Consider the following 16,750-nt stretch of genomic DNA (forward strand, 5'->3'; position numbering starts at 1 on the left):
GCTACGATGAGTCTGTCTTGGTGTAGCTTAGCGTGTAACGTGGAATACCGTGTGCCTGTCACAGCATAGGAGCTAGATTGCCGTAAATCTTGCGGACCATTGCCTCAGTGTTATGTGAGTGAGGTAGGCTAATGCGTATGTAAGAGAATTTGGACCGGAACCCTAAATAGAATTGACGGGAGACCTAGATACCTTAACATTTTGCCTGCAGTGTTGGCCTCTGTTCTGTTAACGCTAAGTGCCACTTAAAATACCACCTCGTAGGCTCCCCCTTTATCCGCTATCCTACCTCTCTCACCATGACCTACACTGCTACTTGGGAGGGCTCTGAACACCCCTCTCACTCCCCATAACCTATCAATCGACTAACAGTTGTATGTGGTTTGTTATGGTTCCAGCCAAGAATTCGGTATGATACGTGGAGGTGACTAACCCTTATTATGACGTGACGTCGGGTTTAGGATACACTGATAGAGGGGTGGCCTAGATTTTTAAGGGGGTTCCCAGGTCGCTGGCAGGGGTGGGGTTGCGTTGTATTACTCCCCTGAGTTTTGGGGTTACGATTTATTGCGCCCATAAGGTTGAGGTTACGGTGTATTGCTCCCATGACGTTGGGGTTACGACGTCTTGCAATTAAGACGTTGGGGTTACGGTGTATTGCAACCATGACGTTGTGGTTACGATAGTATTGCTCCCATGAGTTTGTGTTACGGTGTATTGCACCCATAAGGCTGTGGTTGCGATGTATTGCTCCACTTAGGTTAGGGTTACGATGTATTGCTCCCATGAGGTGTGATACTCCGACACATTGTTCCCAATAGGTTGGAGTTAGGATATATTGCTCCCATGGGATTAAGATTGCGCTGTATTGCTGCCGTGAGAGGCGAACCCCGCTGTTCTGTCAGTAGATGGAAAGTATTTTACTTTATATTTTTCCTATTGAAACTAGGGTATAAAAATCTTTCCTAAAGTTCATATGAGACGGAGTTCGTCGTCACACACACACGACAACAGAGCGCCAATGTTTTTATCGACAGGAGGCGCATCCTGTCTTGCTAGAGTCTCCTGTATGTTGCGATCGGTCGTGCGGTTCGAAACTGAAAATTTATCTCGGAAAAAAAAGATGTTTTATTTAACATGATTTTATGATTTTCGAAAAGAAAATATTTTTTAACACTGTTTTAATTTTCGTGTTGAAGACTTGAAGGCAGATGGCGTGGCCCCAAGACCTGAACGTCCTTGATAAACACTATCTTAGGACCGTTAGGTCTGCACATCGAATGGCCTTGTGGAGGACAAGGTGAAGACGCTGGTTGAGATTACAAGTTGGGAGATGTATGGACGACTAAAGTCCAGTCACGATCGCCTGTGTGAGAGTTTTAAACGTGAACTGAACAACCCTCCCTCCCCCCATTCTCCTCCACACACAACTGTTTTGAAAGGGGGTGGGGGATGTGGTTGACAAGTGGTTTGTGTGTGTGTGTGTGTGTGTGTGTGTGTAGGGTGCCTGCATGCAGGGGGCTGTGCCTGGCAGCGGTAATTTCAGGTCACGAGCACATGAGTTCCGGTTCACCAGGTCCAGAGGTTTTGTTTATTATCCATCAGGTCAAGTGAGGTATGTTTCCCCCACGTCAGGTCCCGGCTGCTCGCTGTCAACATACCTTTCCTTCACCTTTGATCTTAACAAGGACAAAGGTTAACCACCTTCCCAGTCGGCTAATTAAACATGCGTACCTTAAACCAATTCAACACTTCTGGTAAGCTGTTCCTTTGGTTATCTGCTGTGGAGGACGAGTCACGAGTAACCAGAGAACTCTAAGGACGTATATATATCGTCAAGCTGGAGACTGTAGCCGAAAATGTACTCCACCACCTCTCCTTATTATATACACCCCCCCTGAGCACGATGGCACGACTTTTAGGTATAACTTTACTGGTTGTTTTTAACCTTATGTTCAGGTCAAAGGCCGGGGTTATCACACCCAGGGGTCGTACTGTTGTGCTCAAGCTTCGCACGCAACGCGTCGTGCTCAGCCATGGCACGCAACGCGTCGTCCTCAAGCATCGCATGCAACGCGTCGTCCTCAAGCATCGCATGCAACGCGTCGTACTCGGCGATCGCACACAAGCGTCGTGTTCAGGCATCGCACGCAACGCGTCATCCTCGAGGTTTTATGTAAGAAAATAAATAGTTTTGGTCTGCACATCAACAGCGTCAACCGCAAAGAATCCTTGTAAACCATCGGTAAATTCCATTGCGCAAGCAGAAAAAAAATAACGCTTCCCATATAGCCTTAACCCAACCCCACTACAGCCAACCGCTGCCCCGCTGGCAAAAAGAAAAAAAAAAAGCCAGAATTCCACGGTTACAAAACGAACAGTGATTCTAATACTCACGATTCAGCACAATCCAGACACACAGGCCAGCCTCTCGTTTACAAGACACGTCTGTGGGTAATAAGATAATGTCGACTTTTCTAGGCTTTAAAAAGACCGTTGTGTTTCCCCTCTGCTACTTACTTGTCGGGAATCGTGCGAAGCAAGAATTACCCGCACACTTGATTTCCTAATTTTATTGGTTCATGATAACCTCGTTCTGCTCCAACAGACCCCGTTATTATACGACCACTTGACTCATCTCCGATAGTTATGCAAACTACCATTTATCAGGGACTTCAGAACTCCAGTGTGTGATTTTCAGACACACGCTGTGGCTCGTGAGCCTTTGGAAAAGTTTGGCGGCGTCAAACTTTTTAGTTGGCGAACTTTCCCCACGAAAGCCTTTCCTAGTTCTCTCATTTTGATTTCCATCTACAGATTGGAACGTGAATTATACTTTTTATTCACTCTGTAACAATCCTCAACCCTTACTGTAATCCAAGCATGTTGCCCCATAGCACAGTCATGTACATAAGCATTGTAACAATGCCTTAAAAGAGCACCCTCTCACAGTTCACCGGAGACTTAACAGACGCCCATGAGATTTGACAATTTACAAGACATTAAGCAACTCTATATGTTGCTCTGTCAGTGCTTAAGAGGTTCTTAAAAACGCTGAATTTACGACTAATATTCTAGGTATATTGACTAACCGTCCGTATTAAGTGTCCTTTGATCAACCTTCCACCCTCGGAAATTATTTTGCGAGCTTCCGTTAATATTACGACTCAAAAGTTTCCCCCCTTCACATAGCAAAGTACTTAAATGTCCTTTTCGGCTCAGGTTTCCCCCGGCTACTGCCACACGGGAAAACACGAACCTTCTGACATTTCAAGAATGTAAAAGTCAAACGGCGATCGCTTCAGCCCAACAAGAAAATTAATTTCTTGTCAAACCTTGCAAATACAATCCTCACGTCGTGGCAACATTTAACACCACAAACCCATAAACCACACAAACCCGTAACACATCCCAGAAGTTGCTAAATATGCTTACAAAAACATGGGTCTTTTATCTTTACACTCATCACTTTCCATTCTCCCAATTACTCGCCGTTTTAGAAATGTTATGCTTTAACCTCGCTTGAACAATTGCTGGCCCATATGTGGAGTAATGTGTTGTTCGAGTAATATATATATATATATATATATATATATATATATATATATATATATATATATATATATATATATTTGTTTTAAAGGCATATGTTTATTCACAACGTGACCTTTTCCTCCTGGCTGCCAAGTCTTGCCTGCATGTATGTCTTAATAAAAAAGTATGTTTATTTTGATCCACCGACTGAACTCCGATGTTTTACTTGGTTCCGTTGCTTCTTGCCCTTAGATATAACATCTGTAAATGTAATAATGATTGTAAATCTTGCTTTGAATTGATTGGCTTGTAGCGAAGCTCCTTGCACCTCCTACGCTGCATTCTTATGGTTATTTGGCTTAACATATGTATGACGTATGAAGGAGCATAATCTTGTATTCATTTACATTTTATAACGAGACTTGTTATGGAGGCTGTCGAATTGAGTTGGCTCACGGCAACTGCTTTCACGTAAGAAAATAAAGATTTGTAGGAGTTGATGGCAAGCGAAGAGGAACTCGAGCCTAAAGACATGTTGAGCTGATGACAATATATAATCCTCGTGTTTAATGACATGGTAGGCAAGGCGGACACAAACGCGGTAGTGTTGGTGATGTTCTTCCTATGTACAAGTTCCCGGGGCATATCATAGCCAAAGTGACTCAGTTCCCCCGACCCATGGGGGGAAAAAAGAAAAGAAAAAAAAATTGAATTCAACCTTTCCAGAGCCGGTTTTTTGTCTTTTGCGGAAGTGTAGACCAATATAGAGTTCCGTGCAGGTTACCCGTAAGGAATCGATTGATACCATCTTGTGTGTTTTACTCCCACCTTCCGCCCCAGGACAAACTCAATCCCTCCCTCCTCCAGACGCGCATTTAAAGTCATCGTCACACCCCCTCCCACCCCGACCCGCGTTGCATTAAGTCCGTGTGCGAGCCCTGGGGATTCATGGGTTTAAAGTGTACTTGTCATCATGAAAAACTGCTGCATACGCTGAAGCAGCAGAGCAGCAGCAACTGCGCGTGTGCCGGGAAGAGGAGGGGGGAGGAGTTGGGGTGGGGATGTTGAGGGGGGAGTGAGTCGGCGGCTGATTGGTCGGGCGGGGAGGCGGGCCGAGCCCCAGGCCACGGCGGAGGTGCGGCCGAGCGCTGGTGTCACTACGGTTGTCAGTTGCTGTCTTGCCGCCTTCCGGAGAGGACGTGTAGCCATATCATCGGTAAATATATCCACACTTTTCAGTTTGATAGTGTGCGGATATCACTGGTTGTGCAAGTGAATGAGCGGGTCCTGTGGATACACTTGAGTATTGAAGGAAATGCTGCCTGAATACGTGCGAATGTTGTGGATATCTAGTATGTTGGAAATGGATATTACAGTCAGTAGTGAGTATTTTGGAAAAAATGCGAGGAATTTTGATGCCCGAAGACGTGCATGTGTTATGTGGTCTTTCGGTACTCTCGAAAGATCGACATGCAGCGTTTATGGCCGCGAATGTGAAAGGTAAATGAACCATTGTTTTGGGTAGATACCGGTATGTGACGTGTGTGTGTGTATGGTCGTGGAGATGGTTTAACATTAAGGAAGAGATATGGTGAGGGGGGGGGGGGGAGGCAAGGAGAGGGGTTTGGTGGGCAACAGGTCTGGGGCGTGGTCCCGCGCCAGGGAAATACAGTAGTGAGTGGAAAGTTCCCAGGCGAGCGCTGGTCCAAACACCGCGTGTCACCCGCGCTTGAGCGGGTGTATATATATATGTCTGTCTGTCAGTCTGTGTATACATGTGTAAGATTATATGTGCATTATTGTGTATATATGTGGTGTCGTCACTCGTCCTTGGACTGGAGGCCACAAGGTGACTTGCGAGACTGGTATCTCGGAACGTTTCATAATGGTACCGGTACTGTGCTAATGCCAGTCGAATTTAATGTTGTCGTTGGTCAGTATGTGAACGAATGTTCTCATGTTATAGTTGGTCGTGGAAGATGTAGGAACAAACATTGTCTTGGGGTGGGGGTGGGTTTGGTTTGTGCAGGCTGAGTCATGGCTGGCGGGGTGTGAAAGTGTGTTTAAGGTTCATTGTTAGTGATGCAAGGATGAATTTGTGTCAGATGGTCACAGTTGCTACAGCATTCTTGCAGCGGAAGCATCTCCCGTCTGCGGTTTACACCCCAGTTGCCACCAAACATCCTCACTTGGTATGTGAATGACACGGAAGTTGTGGTCTAAATTCAGCCGACACACAGGCATACTGAAAACTTGAGTTTGTGTTACCGTAATATACGCGCGTTTATTACAACAGACTCGGACGATGTTCTGTATTTCTGAATAAGACTATAGTTTGTGTGACAGGCTCATGATTATGTAGTGCCTTAGCTCTGTTTCCTGTTATCTGTGAAACATGTTCATGCGAGTCTGTGTGATTATGCACGTCAGGAGGGAGGTATGGTTGGGTGTTGAAGTGGGTGAAGAAAGTGATTATTCACGGTGAGAGAGTGATTTAGGATTGTATCATCATACAGTGATGCAAGACTTACGACATTTATATTGTTATGGCTTATGATGTGTCTGTGGGTATGTCGTATTTCGTCTCGGGGGGGAAAAAAAGAAACAAAAAGCTTCCCGTTATTGTTGTGGATATAAACACGTCCAGTGTAGTGTGACCCGTTACCTAAGTCTACGGTATTTGTTAATATCATTTTGAGGAAAAATTTCATGTTCGAATTGTATATGTAGGTAATAATGTTTCGGTGATATAATCTATTATATGTAACTAGAAATTCCTCTGGTTTAGTTCTTGACTTCTCGTGTAACACGGCTCTTTAGAAATTCGTACCTGAGAGAAAGGATTGGGTGTGGGTTCTATGTACCACGCACATGCTGTAAGATCTCAATAACAGGAGACTGTTACACGACATGCGTTATGTTGCCTGTCAGGAAGTGAGGGAGACGTTGAAATTGCGGTTGTTCGTCCTTGTCTTCCTGGAGTATGTATTTATCGCTCAGGTTGTGGTCAGGAATGTGTTGTTGATCCTTGTAACGGTACATCAGTAAAGGGGATTGGAATGCGCCACGTACTGCCTTACCGTTTGGTTAGCACATAGCAGTGGTGGTCGATGGTTATAAGCAGTAGTGGGTAGCAGGCAGCAGGGCGGAAGGAGAGAGAGAGGGAGGGAGGGACAGGCTATAGACCTCATCGATTACTTGCCGCAGTGAACGCCATCCTCTGCCCTGGATCGTTCTGGAAAATGCCGCCGGCAGCCAGGTCGCCTACTCATACTGGAGCCAGTCGCGTGTTAGGCCTTTGCCCTTTCATTTTAAGTTAAATGCCGGACAGCCTTCCGTGAGAATGCTTTTTCACCCAATTTTTATCGGAAAAGTCCTTTAGTTTCATAGTCGTAACGTGTTGTAGGTGGTATTTCCTAAGCCATATTATGTCCCTGTAAGTTACATAAATTTATTCCAAAACTTTATCACAGTTGACGAGTTGCTTTGATATTTTATGACCTAAGTATAGGAACTGTAACTTCTCAGGGCTCAGGACCTGTTTTTCATGACAGGTTTTCCTTGTGATTTATTATGGTATTGGAGTATGTCGGTTTGTGTTTAATTTCTTCAGACATTTACCTGATTGTACACATCCCCTTGTATTATTGCTTAACGCAAAGATAACCTTGAGTACAGCTCCAAGAAGGTATACTTCCTTTAGAATTTCTTTGAAAAGTTGAAGAATTTTTTAACTTTTTAAGAGTAGAACACGCAACACTTTTCTTTAATATATATAATATACCCTTAAACACGGACGCTGGCATGTATCAGATTATGTTGCACAATAACCATCAGTATTATCTAATATGTAATTACGTCTTTGATTTCCTGGCACAGGCCTGGTAGAATGAAGAAGTTTGGAGATAAAGTCGGTAATAGTTTTGAACCCGGAAGGGAAGGGCTGTTATGTCTGACACGCTCTCATAAGATTTTGTCTCCAATCATTTCAGGTGTTGTAGTGAGATTTATTAGAAATGTCAGTAATGAGAGTCCGTCATTCTCTTCAAATTACCGTGGCAGTAATGCGAGTTTGTTAAATCTTGCTTTCAAAGGCAGTGTTAAGATCACTGCTGGCCAGACAGGAACATGTTAACTGATGCTGGTGTGTATAGTGAAACCTCTGAAATTACTGCATACTTAAACGTATCGTATGACGTATTTTGGGCACACCGTTTAGATTTAGCCATTTCAAAATAGCGATTTATTTGTTTGTGATCCGAATTTTGTGTAATAGCTTGATTGCAAAAATTGTATGAAGCGAAGCTAGAAACTTTTGTCACATATGTGATGCTCTGTACAAACTTGAAAAATTGATACGAAGAACTGCAGCAATTCCCTGAAAAATTGATACGAAGAACTGCAGCAATTCCCTCGTCTAGGTTTCTAATATATACTCATCAGTAAAATAATGTTTGGATCACAGCTTTTAAGCTCATTTCTCCGTAACTTTATTATGTAAGGTAATTTGACATTTCACATGGACATCAACAGAATGAGTGTCTCATTGTGCATTCTGGGTTTTGTTTATCCTTGTGCTTTTTCTTCTTCCTCCTCCTCCTCTGGGAAATTAAGCAGCCTTGCGTATGACACCAGTTGCCCACCATGTTAGGACACGAAACTTGTGATGGTACCCATGCAAAGCTATGACATGCACCAACTTTGCTTGATAACGTTAATATTAGTGTCTGCTCATCCTTAGTGGGGCCTGAGGGATTGGATTGTTTGTTCCCCCATTTATGTCCGTTTTTATAGCTTTGACCCAGTTTATATAGGATGCCAGAGGGGTGTAACATTTAATGGAACTGAGTTATGGTCTGTCATGCGCGTTTAATTCCCTTTTTAGGTTGTAGACTTCGAAGTGCTTGCTGTCTTGAGAGTGGATTCCTGTCAGGCTTAGCAATCGGTAGTTTCCATATATTGTCTGTCGGTATTTGCCCTTGATTTGTCCATATTTTGTTCTTGCTAGGTCTTCCACTGGTTAATAGAGGGGCTACATGGTCACACAAGTTTGTCATAGGCCGTCGGTTCATTTTTCTCCCCCAAGAAGGAAAACTTTGTATTTAGGGAAAAGCAACATCGTTCCAAGGCTAATTCAGAACATGAAGTATGGCTTGATTGCTTGGAATAGGATTCTGGTTTAGTTCACCTTGCCCAGCCGCTATTGATTTTGTCATCCAGATACATAAGGTTTGGCTGATTCCCTTATTCTTGATATTTATCTCTTCTATCCCTGAGGGGGATCAACTTTGCTGCTATTATTGGATATTTTTCTGACATCAAGGCATGTACTCCATACATCATGAACATGATCTATAGTCGGATAAATGCTCCTTTTTATCATGTTCAGGGAGTTTTGTCTATAGATGGTTTATGGCTGTCGATAATTTGGCTGTATTTTCGTATTTATTTGATGTATTATTACAACACACGTCTGCAGTATGAGTTAACTGCATGTTTACTTCAGTAGTATTGCATATTTTTTCTCGAAGCATTTGCGTTTGAAACAGTAGCCATTACAGATGTTTTTGATTTTGAACACACCAGTTCGTAGTTCATAGTTTCCACTGCTTTATTTCCTTCCTCATATGGTGATGTTTGTAGTATTATTTATGGCGTCAAAATGTTACATGGACAATCAGAATGTCGTGTATAAAGTAGTCTGGTAGCAGCACTCTTAGACTATCATAATCCTGTTTATTAGGCAGGTACTGCCAGGAAAGTTAGCCAAATACTTTTTTAAGGGTTTGTCATTCATACCATACATATATCTGGATTTGTATAGTAACTGTTGAATATAGTTGAAAGTTTATTATGAATAAGCATGAATGCTAGAATGTCACGTCCTTACTTCAGAAAATTTATACTTGCATCTGAACTTGCAATTTGGCATTATATGTAGCATATTTAATTAATTTGTTTTTGTTTTTTTCCGTGGAATGTGCAGGTTGCAACATACATAATGTACAGTAATAATTGTATGAGCCAACTCCGCTCCGAATGCTTTTGATCTTTTGGTGGAAGAGCAAGAGTTGATGTGGTGCAGGTTTATGTGTGTATTCTGTGGTTCTGAGAATGAAAGACGGGTTAGTGTGAATAAAAGGTTAGGTTAAGCATTCTGTCAAGTGAGTTACCAAATTTTGTGTTATATTACTTTATATTAATATTGAGAGGAACCACACTTGCAGCGGATGTGGTATTTTTTGAATGAACTAGAAAACCGTAAAGTATTCCAGTGTATTGTTAATCAGCACTTAACAAGTACTATAGTATTAAGGTACAGTGTATTGTTGGTAGTTTTTCCTCTAAGTTTTTGTCACCATAATTATTAACTAGCTTATATGTATGTGATCACTGCTACTGTTAATTTTCTTTGGCAGGGTCTAGCGTGTTGCAACATAATTTACCTACCGGTTGCCTGCATCCAGCAATGTCTTGCGGAATGGTTCAAACTGATAACTACTTCTCCTCAAGGTAATTATACACTGTGCACAAATATGGTGCTTTGCGACAACCATGCATGAAATGTGAGTGAAGGTGGTGCAAGTGTTGCGATGTTATGTAATGTTTGCCGTTTGCTTCCCTGACAGTTGGGTATCACGGAGTGAGAGCAGCGAGAGCCTAACACGACTTGACCTGATGAACCACGAGTACCCTGCCCATGTTGCCGAGCCTATGATGACTCTTGAAGACCTTCGTTCTCAGTTCAATTCCTGTTACACGTGAGTACACATCCTTGCCACTGGACGTCGCATAATACATCACATACTTACCACTGGAAGTCAAATAATAGACTATAATCATGTAAGTCATGTCTTAAGATGCGAGCCGTGGACAGTGACAATGTGTTCATTGCAGGTGTGGAGTCAGTTGGAGTGATAACCACGTCTCTCTTGACTGCCGAGAGTGTGGAGGATACTCCTTAGAGCGGCCTTGTCCCTTGTGTGATGGCAAGTGCCGTAACTCCTGGAGAAGGGATATTTCGATGGTGAGTATCCAGTAATGATTCATATCCGTCTATATTTATCTATATGTACATGTGACATGGCCCTATTGTTCCTTATTGTAACATTTTGATCTGGTTAAATGAAATTTTAAGTACCAAATATTTAAAGTTCAAAACTGGGTTACATAGGGTAGATTATTGCTTGAATAGTAAAGACCAAGCCAGAGCTATGATTTTGTATTTAGTTCTCCACAGCTGTTGTATTACAGATGATTAGTAAAATTGGCAAGATTTAGTATGATACCAATTTCCTCAAATCTTTTCACAGTCACATAGTGTGGGCAAAGCACATTGGGAAGGCGAATGTGGCCTCTCCAGTGAAGAGCGACCAGCAGTGCCCTCCTTTCTTGCTGAGGATGTTTTGGTACAAGGATTGGAAGACCTCTCAACGTCTTCATGAGTCCTTAGTCTAGGAGGTTCCTCTGCTAGAATCTCTGTAGGGATGGCACTACCATAACAGCCCAGCAGGTCAGGTACAATATACCTGCTGCATTACTCACTATAGTTGAGGCATGATAATGATAATTCTTACTTTCCGTGTCATGTTAGAGTATTTTATTAATCTCATCCTTAATCATCTTAAGATTAGGTTTGCAAAACCAGCACATTGTCCAGTTTGAAGATGCTGATTTTTAAGCTTTACTTGTGAAGCAGAATATGCCTGCTGCAGTCAGGTTTGAGAATTTAAGCTTCTGAGATTAGTGGTGAACATAATAAATAGTTAGGAATATAAAGTGGTACTATGCAATGAAAACTGTATTTGACAGGATTTGTCATACGCAGCTTTTGTGTAATAATGGCGGAATATCATTATCATGTGTACAGCTAGGGTTTCCTGTTTCCAGCCAGCACAATACATTATTGCTGGACCTCGCAGATGTTAGGTGAAACTATAGAAGTGGTGTATGAGTGCAGCAAAGCTCAAGTGCATTAAACAGGTGCAGAGATGTCAGAATTTCTTGGAAACCATCTGATCAGACTCAAAACCTTCCAATGGATTTGAATCCCTGATACACATGAATTATTTTTAACACAGTTTGTGATATTATCTTGTGATATTAGCCAGTACAAAAGTTCAAGAAAATTATTAAGTGAATACTGTATATATTAACTTTTTATTTGAGGACAGAGTGGTCGTGTGATGAACAGTGACCGTGATGCCCTAGGTTTACAAGTAGGCACTAGCCACTAGTCTTGAGTGCCACCTAAGCTGATGCCATGTAATATTTCCACTTGGTGGCCAGGTTAGTGCCGCACTTGTGTACTTAAAGGGCTGCTCACTACTGAATCATGATCACTAATCTAAGCAAGGCCTCTACGATATCTGAGAAATATACAGTTGTTAGTTTGGCAAACTGACCAGGATGCAAAAGATCCTGCACCTGTTTGATATAATTTTATTCTGTATCCAGCCTGACCTGATGAAAGGAGGAGTTTCTTCCCAGCCCATTTTTGAAAATATATAGTAATTTTTTGGGTTACATGTTTGGCAGATTTTAATATGTTGCTGCAAGCTATCAAGCATATATGTATTATCAGCATGGTTTTGTATGGGCTAATAGGGTTGTATAACAAATCACTGGCTGTTAAATAGGTTATTTAACAATGTTTTAGATGTACATGAGAGTTGATTGCTATTATGAAAGCTTGTGACCATTTCTTTTTTTATATATATATTTACAAGTGTCTCGGAATCTGAGTATTGATAAAGACAGCAATTGCCTCCTTTTGCTGCAGCTGTATCCAGTAGTTTTGGGTTAGAATGTTGCATCTGCTCACAGCAAGCTTAAGAGATTAAGATACTGTATTCAAGAGTATTCCGTAACAAATTACCACAACCAAAATTATTGCACTAGTTTACTGTAGTTTTCCATGCACTATTCAGAATCTTGTCAAATTTTTGCATATTGTACAGCGCTTTGAATTTTACAATGGTGTTGAAATCTTGTTTGCAGTTCTATACAAGACTCTCAGATTCAGTCCAGTTTAATATTGTGAATACACCAGCTGTTCCAATTGTCCAAGTAGGTAAGCTGTAACTTTCAGGTCTATATTTTTTTCCTATCGAATTAGTCTCCATCTCCTAGCATGTGAAGTTTTCTGATGGGATTTGCACATTTTCTGAACCTACATAATTTAATCCATTTCTAGAGTTGTTTGCTACAAATACCTATGAGCTGTGACACTGGAAAGCATCCCTATTTCTTTAATGTAAGAGGTACATTACCATTTGACATGACCCATATATATATATATATATATATATATATATATATATATATATATGGAGGTATTCACATTTCAGTAGTTCTCATAATATATTGAAACTTTACAGTACTCCACATGTTTTATGATGGAAATCTGCCTCGTCAGGTGTAAACAATTTACAAACTTTGAAGTCCCAGCATGAGCACATAGGCTTGTACATTCTCTTACCTGGCATGGCAGTAAAAGAATGTACAAGCCTATGTGCTTCATGGGATTTGTACCTTTGTGAATTGTTTACACCTGATAAGGCAGATTTCCTCGATGAAACTTCTTGGGTATTATAATGTTTTAAGGAATTATCTGAACTCCTATTGACATGCGATTACCCCTTCAGAAAGTTATCATGGACTAGTGTGATCATGTTACCATTTTTATATATATATACTATGTTTGTAAATATATATAAATTTTGAGCAACATATACTTTATTGCCCATGAAAAGTTCTGCGTGTTTGCCATTGAAAACAACTGGAAAATGAAGATGAAGTATAGTAAGAATGTTTTGAAGTAGCCATAAACTATCCAAGAACAGTAGCTTTAACTTGGTTTAGTCTTTCTTCCAAATATAGATACTGTGTTAAATAATTTGGAAAGTTCAAAATGTAATAAATAGCAGGTTTGCTTTCAAAGCTATGAGGAGCTGCTCTGGTTATAAATTTCATCAAAATTCTTGCATGAATGAACACAGTAATAAGAACTTTTCCAAAATGTAAGTTATTTAAAGTGGTCAGTGCTTTCTGTTAATTAAATGTGAACCAGCATTATGAACTTAATGAATGGGGTTTGAATCTGCTGTTATATTTAAAAGAATGTAATTTGAAGTTTACAAAATGACTTTGTTTTACTTGGAAAATTTATGGTACTGTCGAGTGTTTTCGAATAAGATAGATAGTCTGAAGAAACTCGGTATTCAAATGTTCAAATACTGAAATTCTGTCAGGTTGATTCCAATCAATTATGCAAAACTGTATGTTATATATTTTGACTTCCAGATTTTCCAGGAATCCCTTACCTTTGGAAGGGACGATTTTACTTGTAAATATTTATGTACAGACCTAAATATGTTCACTTGGTCATTATGAGAGCAGGACTCAAGACCAGTAGTCAAGGTAGTTCTACAAGTAGGTAGTATCTGGTGTAATACCTCACAAAATTTCAACATAATTGATTTGTGTACTGCTATACAGCTGGGTCTTGTCTATGTGATTTGAATAAGATGGTAGGTTAAAACATTCTCTTGCTGGCAGTCTGATTGTCCCATGAATAATCTCAGTATATTCTTGTTTTCAGTGAAGAAATTAAAAACTACAAATCACAGGGCAATGCAATGTCATATGCTAGTTGTACATGATGTATAGATGAATCTGAAAACACTATTTCCAGCTCCACAGCAGTGTCCCCATGCAGAATCTTGCTTGCATAACATTTAGGAGATTTAATTGCCACTCAAAATTTCCTTGCCTGATATATTGTAACATGTTACATATATTTTTGAAAGTATGTATTTCTTTATTGGTTAGCAGAATCATAGCTTTTAAAATCCTGTGATGCACATGTGCATCTTATTTTCTAAACTCCTGGTTGTCAGTGGATGACATGCCATGTGCAGTTACAGAAAGACTCGTTAGTTGTCATTTGAAATGTTTACCCAATGCCTTTAACATTCAGACATGTATCTTCACATTTCAAAAACATTTTCCTACAGCACAAGTGGCCCGTTCAGAAACTCGTTGCTTGAACTTGTTCATGTAATCCCTTGAACTTGCAGATGTGCACTTCACTAGTTTGTATGTGCCATTTTCCCAGAAATAGTAGGTGGGTCATGCAGAATATTGTCCAAAATAGAAAAAGATATAGCTATACAATAAGAAAAAGTATATGGCAGCGGGTGATATTCCATTTTATGGCGCATGTGAGACGTGCAGTAGTCTTCAACTGTTTGCAGGTCTTTTGATGCAGACATAATGGGAAATTCAGTAGGCCCACCTGTTACATACAGTATTACAATAGCATTCTTATTTTAAGTTTTATCATTGTACATCATTTAGGTCATAACTGAATTATCCAATTCTTAATATTTATAAATTAAAGATTGGCACTTGTGCCAAAATACACATAATTGTACATGAGCCTTTGCAACTGAAATTTGTGGTAACCTAGGATAATGATTCAACGCATTGCCCTGTGATCCCGAATTCCAGATAACATTCTTTATCAAGTGCACATTCTGTTGATGTAGGATTTTATTTTACAACTTTTAAATGGCACATGGCTCTCAAATTTGGGCTCCTAGATATCACTGTTCTCACCCTCTGGCTCAAAATTTGTAGTTATTGCAAAATTGGTTTTAGAACTTTGTACTTATGTCTTGTTTTACAAAATAATGTCAAGCCTATGAAGGGGAACTTTTTAGGTAATATCTAAAAATTGTCATCTCATTAATTATACATAATTCATGTAAAATGCTGTATTTATTTTATACTGTTTCTTGGCCGTAAATGATACAATTGCTGCAGGCTGTGTTAATCATTTTTATAATAAAAAATAAATTGGAACCGCTATTTAACTACCCAAAAAGGAATTGTAGCACATAACTTGCATAGAAATTTTTGTTTAGAATGTTCTCAAACAGGCCAGTGACAAGTGGATGCAACAGTGTGTGTTGATGCATACATGCTCACACAAAGCATGAAGTGAAGACTGACTGATGAAAGAGGAAAGTTTACTTTCATTTACAGGTTCTTATAAACTGCAATGGAAATGAATTGTTGAGTGGTAGAATGGGTGAAAGACTTTGATGTGGTTTGGGCATATGGAAAGAAAACAAGACTATAAGTGTATGATAGTGCAATTAAAGGGGCTGATGCAAGTGGATGACCACCTGTGATGGGCAAATAGGGCGGAGTACTGGAAAGAGATAATGAATAGTGTATGCAAGGGAGGCATGTAAGGACAGGGACAAGTGGAGACACTAGTGCTGTGGCCATCCCTTGATGGGAATTCCCAAAGGGAATGGATATTGGATATATATATAAACTGCAGTTTGACAAGTGTATGTTCTTGCATAAAATGGCATATTTAAGAATTCTATCAAGTATAAATTTCCATTCAAATTTCAAATGTAATTTGAAGTGTGATCAGTTCCAAAGTCCACATGTGCATAACTATATTTTGATATCTCTGATGCCTGCTCCCAAATGGAGCTTCCTCAAGAGAGTGGCCACAACAATTAGTGTCTCCATAACTAATTAACTCCAGTGATGCTTCTTAGCCTTTAGTGCCTTACTCATAACGGGCAGTGTTTACAGACTCCTAACTAATGTTCCGACTTACTACTACTATGTAAATACTCCTGCCTAATGTTCCTATCAACTTCTACCTACTGCTCTTGCCTTAATGGTTCTACCTATTACCGTTTTACCAGAAGGTAGGGCTATCACATAGTACTCACAGCATGGAAATCTTGTTAAAAGGAATGAGTTGTGCTATTTAAAATATTGTAAAGTTTTATGTATGACAAGGAGAGATTGTATGTTTGTGAACAGAGTGCCAGAAGTACATTACAACCCAGTGATATGGATCGTTTTTGAAATGGTGGTGTGGTTAGCATGGCTGACCCTCTTATCACATCCATAGGCTACCCAAGGGTTGAGTCAACATGTGTTCAATTCCTCAATATGACAGCCAGTCCACTGTCTCCCTCACAATTCATCCTTTCCTAGTAGATGATCGATATACTGGGTACCTGGCTCAAGCAAGATACATACATATATATTTATTCATACTTGATCGCTGTTTCCCACATCAGCGAGGTAGTGCCTGGAAACACGAAGACCCATCTACTCATATACACGACCATACATATACATACATACACAGCCATATACAAGTATACACATGTAG

At 40.3% G+C, this 16,750-nt stretch overlaps 1 protein-coding gene across 4 annotated transcripts in view; it reads left to right on the plus strand.

Annotated features, from left to right (window-relative positions):
* Pino (protein pinocchio) overlaps positions 1-15,402 on the plus strand; it is a 125,145-nt gene extending 109,743 nt beyond the window's left edge. For 3 of the 4 annotated variants that reach the window (XM_071661387.1, XM_071661389.1, XM_071661388.1), the window contains 4 exons: positions 9,954-10,047; positions 10,164-10,295; positions 10,432-10,561; positions 10,848-15,402. In XM_071661387.1, the coding sequence (XP_071517488.1) occupies positions 9,954-10,047; positions 10,164-10,295; positions 10,432-10,561; positions 10,848-10,979 (488 nt within the window). In that variant the 3' untranslated portion in view covers positions 10,980-15,402. Of the gene's footprint in view, positions 1-4,840; positions 5,035-9,953; positions 10,048-10,163; positions 10,296-10,431; positions 10,562-10,847 lie in introns of those variants that run through there. The other variant, XM_071661390.1, reaches the window with a different exon arrangement.
* Positions 15,403-16,750: the final 1,348 nt, after the last annotated feature.

Source organism: Panulirus ornatus, chromosome 73 (assembly GCF_036320965.1).
Source record: "Panulirus ornatus isolate Po-2019 chromosome 73, ASM3632096v1, whole genome shotgun sequence".
Classification (NCBI taxonomy): domain Eukaryota; kingdom Metazoa; phylum Arthropoda; class Malacostraca; order Decapoda; family Palinuridae; genus Panulirus; species Panulirus ornatus.